At 40.4% G+C, this 8,505-nt stretch overlaps 1 protein-coding gene across 2 annotated transcripts in view; it reads left to right on the forward strand.

Annotated features, from left to right (window-relative positions):
- The window catches only part of marc1 (mitochondrial amidoxime reducing component 1), an 8,137-nt gene extending 1,864 nt beyond the window's left edge, over positions 1-6,273 (forward strand). Inside the window, exons 2-7 of one of the 2 annotated variants that reach the window (XM_032511033.1) lie at positions 1,086-1,256; positions 2,352-2,514; positions 3,644-3,784; positions 4,054-4,115; positions 5,028-5,099; positions 6,007-6,273. In XM_032511033.1, coding sequence (XP_032366924.1) covers positions 1,086-1,256; positions 2,352-2,514; positions 3,644-3,784; positions 4,054-4,115; positions 5,028-5,099; positions 6,007-6,133 — 736 coding nt within the window. In that variant the 3' untranslated portion in view covers positions 6,134-6,273. Of the gene's footprint in view, positions 1-1,085; positions 1,257-2,351; positions 2,515-3,640; positions 3,785-4,053; positions 4,116-5,027; positions 5,100-6,006 lie in introns of both variants that reach the window. The other variant, XM_032511032.1, reaches the window with a different exon arrangement.
- Positions 6,274-8,505: the final 2,232 nt, after the last annotated feature.

Consider the following 8,505-nt stretch of genomic DNA (forward strand, 5'->3'; position numbering starts at 1 on the left):
GTTAAAATGTAAGGAGTAAAAGCAAAAATTCGCCACAAAAAACATAGTAAAGTAAAAATATTAGAAAAAACAATTGAGTAGCCTACAGTAATGAAGTTTTTGTACCTTGTCATTTGCCTTCTCTTAAACTGAGAGTTTTGCACGATTTTCTGACTTCCATTAAGGACTGGATGGTGAACAACCTTTTACAGCTCATGCAGATAGAGACAGGGGTCCTTATCGTGGCTTCAGATAACACAGCTTTCAAGGTCGCTCAGGGTTTGCCGTCCTTTTCCCCAGCGGTACAGTCTAAACTCAGTTTGATCACGACGTATGTTTGATCAACATATCAAATCAGTGACCTGTACAGGTTTCTTGCAACACATTAAATCACTGACCCTTAACAAGTTTCTTACAACATATCAAATCATTGACCCGTACAGGTTTCTTGATCGGTTCATAAGATACTACAAAGACAAAAGCACATACACACACACACACACACACAGACAGAGGCTTTCAGATTTATCAGATATATGTATCACTTTTCAATACGGTAGACAAAGGACAGTAAGTTATTATCAATGAACGAGTCGTTTTGGGCCACTCAGCAGGTGGTTCAGAGTTCAGCAACACAACGACTCGTGAAAAAAGTTCCCAGTATGCTCGATTCACATATATTTATGAAGTAATCAAAAACCTAAGGGTTTATTAATATAGCATATCCCGAGCTGTTCTCTAGTAACTCATCATAATGTACTGTAGTCCTCCAATCAGGTAGTCAAGAATGACTTTTTAACAATTGATTAATTATTAACATATTATATCAGACTCATTTTTAAAGATTAAAGGTCTTCCACACCCACTCAGGGGTCTGCGGTAGTTGTGTAGTTCAGAGACCTTCTTTTAGGTTTTACCAGCCACAACAGCATCAAATAATCCAAACCATCTGCACCAAACCGGCTATTTTAAAATGCATTTCATATTTTAACTAATGCAAAATATATTCCACTAATGTAGGCTAATGTGGAACCGCAAACAACATTTGTAATATTCATTTTGTTGCACAAGACTTGTTTGAAAGGAAGTGTTTGTGTTGACTGCAGACACTGGCTGGTGGTGACGGAGGACGGCCACATGGTGACGGGCCGACAGCAGCCCCGCCTGGTGTTGGTGTCTCTGACCTGCGAAGGCGGCCATGTTTGTCTCAACAGCCCCAACATGGAGGAGCTGCGGTTCCCCATCACGCAGCCCGACAACCCCGTCAGGAACTGCAGGTCAGGGCTTTATTTTAGCACCATCTTCTCTGACAATAATCCAGAACTGTTTATTTTACTCGTTTTGATGTTTCCGTGATAGTCGTCAGTGTAGAGAGAGCAGAAACATCTGTCTGTTTGATTAAAGGGTTAACCAAACGGGTCAAGAGCCTAAAAGTTGGGAAAATATTCTAATGACATGCAGCTTAAAGGTCCAATGTGTAGGAATTTCCCCCATCTAGTGTTGAGATTCAAAGTAGTACTACAGCTACGGTGGCCTCCATGCTTCAAACAGCCGGTCTCTTGCTCTTTTCAATCTCCTTTTTCTGTTTCTGGGGGAGGAAGAAGAAGTCTCCTTTTCCTGAAATTTGGATTTTGAAAACATGTGCTTCCTCCTTCTAACTTGCCGGGGCCCGGAAGCGGCGATAGCCATTAGCAGCGTTAGCAGCACCTGTGGGTGTATCATGGGACAGCGAGAACGCGAAAGGCGGAGCAGTATGTCCTGTATGTCCCTCACCGGCTAACGTATGTCAAGATGGAGCATGAATATGGAACGTCTGCCCCAGTTCATGCTAATGGAGAAGTGTAAAATTTCAAGGCCAAAAAGAATACTTAGAATTGATGGTGGTGGTAAATATTCATAAAAAAGGACAAGTTTGTGAATGGGTAACACCGATTTCGATAATGAACAACTAAAGACGTTACACACCTTTTTTTTAAAGATACAGACTTTTAAAATCCGCAAAGAAATTCCATTATTCATAATTCTGTAGATCATTTTCAAAATGTTTTGTATAAAGGGCAGAAATCAGTTGCCTGTTATAATTTCCCACAGTGACATCTCCAGCCCTAAAATATTCACTTTACAATCATATAAAACTCAGAAAAGCAGTGAATGTTCTGCATCTTTGCTTGAAAAATAACTAAAACTGTATCTATGTAACTATGCCAGGACATTTGGCATAGATACTCTAGATGTTGTTGGTAGCCCTTGTTTCAAATCATAAATATATATTTTTTAAATTTTAGAACAGGTTTACATTGTTTATTTGTCTTTTGCATTATTGAATTGTACCAACTGAGTTTTTTAGCCTCTCGTGGTTCTTTGTGCTGCAGAGTGTTTGAAGCTGACGTCCAGGGACGGGATTGCGGTGACGAATCGTCTCGCTGGCTCACTCGTTTTCTGGGGGAAGAGAAAACCTTTCGCTTGGTGCACTTTGAGCCGCAGATGAAGGCGAGGAGGCCGGCGGAGCAGTACCCTCTCTTCCCCCAGTGTGAGGTAAACAGGACTCTGCGCTGGAGTCCGTGTTGCCTTTTATTCCAACATCTTGAGGCTTTAACTGAATGTCTCTACTTAAAGATAAATATTCATCACCTTGATGTCAGCTTCACCATAAAGTGTTACTATATTCATAGTCTCGCATTGCCAGACCTTCCTTCACAGGGCTGCGGAGGAGGGTCTGGCTAGTCCACACTGTTGGCCACAGTCTGTGGGCCAGCGGGGGAACACCACAGCACATATTTAATGTCCCGGAAGCTTAAAAACGTTTTTGCCGTATGTGCCAGGCGAGCAACTCCATTGAACTGAATATGCAGTTAGTCTATATCCACAACGTTTTACTTCCGGGATTTATCCATTGCCGCTGGAAATTCCACCAGATTTCACTCTTTTCGGATCGGAAGTCCATCTCCTTCCACTTCCTTTATGTTGAAATTCTAACCTCAGGTGGATTTCTGAGGACTATGGTTACCTGGTCCTCAGATCTCTGCAGGGTAAATCCAGACAGCAAGCTAGACTATCTGTCCAATCTGAGGACTATGGTTACCTGGTCCTCAGATCTCTGCAGGGTAAATCCAGACAGCTAGCTAGACTATCTGTCCAATCTGAGGACTATGGTTACCTGGTCCTCAGATCTCTGCAGGGTAAATCCAGACAGCTAGCTAGACTATCTGTCCAATCTGAGGACTATGGTTACCTGGTCCTCAGATCTCTGCAGGGTAAATCCAGACAGCTAGCTAGACTATCTGTCCAATCTGAGGACTATGGTTACCTGGTCCTCAGATCTCTGCAGGGTAAATCCAGACAGCTAGCTAGACTATCTGTCCAATTTGAGTTTTCTGTTGATGACTAAAACTACTTCTGTACATACACATGTTCCACCAAAACAAGTTCCTTCCTGAAATTATTTTGCAGCGGCACCGTGGCTCCGTCCGGCGCTTAGCTCCGCCCAAGACGATTGTGATTGGTTTAAAGAAACGCCAATAAACCAGAGCACGTTTCTCTCCCATCCCGGAATGCTGTGTGGACTAGCCAGACCTCCGCAGCGCTGTGGAGGCAGGCCCCGCAACGCGAGACTAGTATACGGTTCATATCCTGCATATGTGGTGTTTACCCTTCTATCCAGCAGGTGGCCTACCCAGATTTCGGACCTGTGATGCTGCTGTCCGAGTCCTCTGTCAAGGATCTCAGCAGCAAGCTGGAGAAGGAGGTCACAGTGGAGCGCTTCCGCCCAAGCATTGTCATAAGTGACTGTGAAGCATTCGATGAGGTGTGTTGTTCACGTCTGCACAGTATTGCTCTGATTCCCTGTGTTTAACTACAAAATCAGAAATCCCGGTTACATAAACATAGAAAAACATATCAAGGCAGTCATGTAAAGATTGGATCCGAAGATAACAGATCCTATGTGTCTCTACACTACAGCCCATGAGGTTTGGTTTTCCCTCCTGTGAGTGACTCATCCCTCGCCCTTTTCAGCGTGAGCAGCGTGTGCTAATTTTATCTCCAACTCAAAAACCCAACTGCTTGTTTTTTTAGGATTCGTGGGAAGAGATCCAGATTGGCAGCGTGCGACTGCAGCGTATAATGTCATGTGGACGGTAACACACTTGATTATGCTTCACACAGATTTTAACCAGAGACAGAATGCCTTCATTTATCAACAGCAACAGAGGCATTATCTTATTAAATATATGCTAATTTGTATTCATTTCCAGAACAGAAATGTGAACATTGGATAAATGTTTTACTCATTTTGACATATTGACAATTTTCTTTAAATATCTCTTTTAATTTCTCCATATTTGAAAAATACTGTCTACTACAGCTGTTAAAGAAATCAATTTTCTTCATGTTTTTAGGAATAACATGTAGTATGCATCAGGCTATGACTGATATATGAACACACCTCTCTGTAAAAACCTTCAGGGTGAAGATAGGAATGAAACCTTTAAAGATAATGGATTATAAAAGTACATACAATATGGGAATAGGGTCAAACCAATCTGTAACTAATATATATCAACATGAAACGTCCCCAGTTGATCATTTCCATTAAGATTAATTGTCTTTGTATTACAAGGTTTCCGAAATGTTATGTTTAAATATGCAAATGGTCATTATCTAATGCTTACTTTTAATTTAATAGAGTGTCTTAAATAAACACTTTACATATGTATATGTATTTTTTTATATACATTTTTTGAAATATGTCAGGTCCATATGTGTTTGTGTTATGTCATGAATGAGAAAATGAACTGCTACCTCTTCTGTCGGCTAGCTGTCAGCCAATCAGAGTCAAGCAGCTTAGCTTGTGGAATATTATTGAAAATGGAGCTGACTCTTCCTGCAGACTTTCTATCCCACGCTAGAATGGCTTGAAACACTTCCGACATCACCACAAAGTCATGAAACACGTGTGGCAAGGCACCTTGAAAATGCTTTAAAATACTGTAGAGATTTCGGGTTGACAGGATGGATGTAAACTAACCTGGAACCTTTGCTGTCTCCAGATGTATTTTCACCACCGTTGACCCAGAAACGGGTGTGATCACCAGAAAAGAGCCTCTGGACACACTGAAAAGGTACAGTTTGAACCCAAACTATAACTATACAGTATTTTTTTTTCTTTCTTTTTTTTTACAATTTGGTGGTATTAAGCATAGTATCAACAGCGTCCCACTTCATCCTAAGAAAAAAGAACAATTGTTGTTTTCATGCATTCAAAAATCTCTCATAAGTCAAAATTGAAAATTGGGCTACTTTTGTGACAGAGGATCTCATTGGAATTTTTTAAAGTCAGGTAAATCTGGCAACGCTGCATCACATTTGTTTTCACAGATTAATACATACATAGGCGTAGATTTCAGGGGGTGTGCAGGGGATATGTCCCCCCCAATATTTAGAAGAGTTAGATTTGTCCCCTTCAAAAACGTTGACAAGCCACTCCCCAAAAGAGGTAACCGTTCAGGGGGGCTATGAACACTTATATATCCTTCTTACCTGTAAATATGTTTCCCAACGATTTCAGAAACCACTATAGTGGACTGTAGCATCCAAACCGTGCAGCACACATCCCTTCGTCTTTCTCTGGGAAATGAAGCTGCCTTCAAGTGCTGTCAGAAATGTCCAAATCTATAATGTTCTAATGGAAAACAGTAACTGTGAAGCATAAAGTGTTCTTGTGCTACATTGGAGGGTTAAATAAAACAACAGGAGCATAGAAGAAATACATAAAATTAAATTGTAGCTTCATTGACTTTTATATTATTTTTGATGTAGACTGGTAATTGTACTTTTGGGATGCAGTTTTCACTTTTTTCTAGTCAGTTTGAATGTGGTTTCTGTTATTTCAATGAGAGTTTGGTTAGTCAAATTGATTCAAGCGTCCTTTTAAGAACTGAAATATATTCACATGAACCTTAGTGGCCTCGTTTTCTGTCCGATTTCACCCCTAAACGCCTTCTTACTCTGACCATGGTTGTGTTGCAGCTATCGTCTGTGCAAGCCATCCGAGAAGCACATCTACAAAGCGTCTCCGTTGTTTGGACAGCTGCACACGGTGAAGAAGACGGGCATCCTGCAGGTCGGGGACGTGGTGTACAAGATCACCCGGTGATGGAGGGAGTCAGAGAGGGACAAGTATTACCACAATCACTGTGTAATCACTGTGCTAGTCCACACTAAAGAATACACTAACACGCTTAGTAGTGTATATACACAATAAAGGAATAAAAGACTAAAATTGCAAACACAAAATATCACCTTTTTTTTTTTTAATGGGGTGTGAACAGTGTGTTCTGGGGACAGGCAGCTAGCAGATAGCGAGGAGATGTTTGCAGTATGTGAAAACAAATAACCTAAAAACGTTTAATAGTCCTAGGATGACAAAGTGACAATCAAAACACCATCATTGACATTTTTCAATTCTCAACGATTACATAATAACATTAACTCTGGAAATAAACGTTAGTATACATACTACTGTTAGCAAAAACCAAATAATGACTTACTTAGCTTGTATTTAAAATTTAAATTCATGCGGTACATCCTGAATCCTGAATACTAAAGACGTGACCTTGTTCTGTATCACTTGTCAGGGTAAATGTTTCCCAGCCTCCTTAGTGTCATGTTACCAGCAGAGGCTCAGTGACCTGTGACCTTTTTATTAATGGGCAATATGTGCCTCACTCTCAGTATTTTTGATTAGTTTTGGTCTTTTTAACCCAAATTTTAAACAGTTTTATCATCAGAGGTCCCAGTGAGACCCAGTTTTAGTGCACAACGTGACCAGTAGGGAGCAACGTGGCTTTACTAAACCAGCACACCAGCCTGTAGAGGGGAGGAAGATATTTCTGGATATATTTTATAGAAACAAACCTCTTTGCTATTTATGTCTAAGATTCCAGTTCATATTGTAGCAGTGACAAGGGTTTGAGTTGATCATAAGAAGATCAGCATCAAAAGAAGTGTCATCAACAGACAGAAACTGTGTTGTCAACACGTTGTCTTTTAAAGACATCCACGGCATGCACTGGCTGCCCATGTCTTAACAACGTAGTACAGAAACACTAATCTGCCTTTTCTTAATAGCATGTATGTTGTTAATTAGGACATTTTTCAATGGATAGGGTTTTTCAAATCAAATCCTTTTAATACATTTAATTAATATCTACTTTTTGGATTTGTCTTAAAAATAAAGGAAAATAAAGGATACATTGCAAAATGTGGAGCATTGCTTTAATTTGTACCATAATCCTTTATACAGTTACTGTTTTTATTACTCCTAAATCAAAATAGACCCAAACAGACATTATTTTGAGTGTTTTCGGTAGAGATTTCTACACTGAGAGTAAGTTGTGGAATGGTGCCACATTTCTCACAAAGCTGACAGAGGTCTTCACTTGTGTCCACCTTGAAGCAAGATCACTCTGGTGTTGTCTCAAACTGGACGTCTCCTCCCGTCTTTTATATAGACCTTAGTGGTCCCCTAATACTGTATCTGAAGTCTCTTTTATATTAGACCTTGTGTCCCCTATACTGTATCTGAAGTCTCTTTTATATAGACCTTAGTGGTCCCCAATACTGTATCTGAAGTCCTTTTATATAGACCTTAGTGTTCCCTAACTGTATCTGAAGTCTCTTATATAGACCTTAGTGGTCCCTAATACTGTATTGAAGTCTCTTTTATATAGACCTTAGTGGTCCCCTAAATCCTGTATCTGAGTCTCTTTTATATAGACCTTAGTGGTCCCCTAATACTGTATCTGAAGTCTCTTTTTATAGACCTTAGTGGTCCCCTAATACTGTATCTGAAGTCTCTTTTTATATAGACCTTAGTGGTCCCTAATACTGTATCTGAAGTCTCTTTTATATAGACCTTAGTGGTACTAAGGTGTACTGTATCTGAAGTCTTGGTTTGGGTTCCGTTGGCCTGTCTTGTGTTTGTGTCGTGTGTTCTCCCCGGCCTTGTGTTGTCTCGTGTTCCCCTGAGCGTCTGTATGTTCTGTTACCTGTTTTATTTTGAAGTCTGGTTTTTGTCTCGTTCTGCCTTTAGTTTAACCTCCCGTGTCTTCCCGCTCTTGTGATTACCTGATGTTTTCCACCTGCCTCTCGTTACATCATTACCTATAGTGTATTTAATGTCTGTGCTTCCCTTGTCTCTTGTCAGATCCTTTTGTCCTGTCTGCGTGTTCCAGTTGATGTTCCCAATCTTCCCTGTGAGTGTTTTTTGTGTAGTTTTCCTTTTTTGCCTTACCTTTTTTCTCTTCTCGGGACTCTTGGATTTTGGGAGCTTTTGTTGCATCCTGAGTTTTTGTATAAATGAAGCCTTTTGAAACTCCCTCGTGCCTGCTCCTACTCTGCTTTTGGGTCCTCCTTCCTCACGCATCTTAACACAATATTTGTTAATAGATCATGAAGTAAAATTTTATTTGAAAATTGTTTTTAAAAACCCAAATAAGTCCCGGGTCAGCTTGACCCGAGGGACAC

Source organism: Etheostoma spectabile, unplaced genomic scaffold, assembly GCF_008692095.1.
Source record: "Etheostoma spectabile isolate EspeVRDwgs_2016 unplaced genomic scaffold, UIUC_Espe_1.0 scaffold314, whole genome shotgun sequence".
Classification (NCBI taxonomy): Eukaryota; Metazoa; Chordata; class Actinopteri; order Perciformes; family Percidae; genus Etheostoma; species Etheostoma spectabile.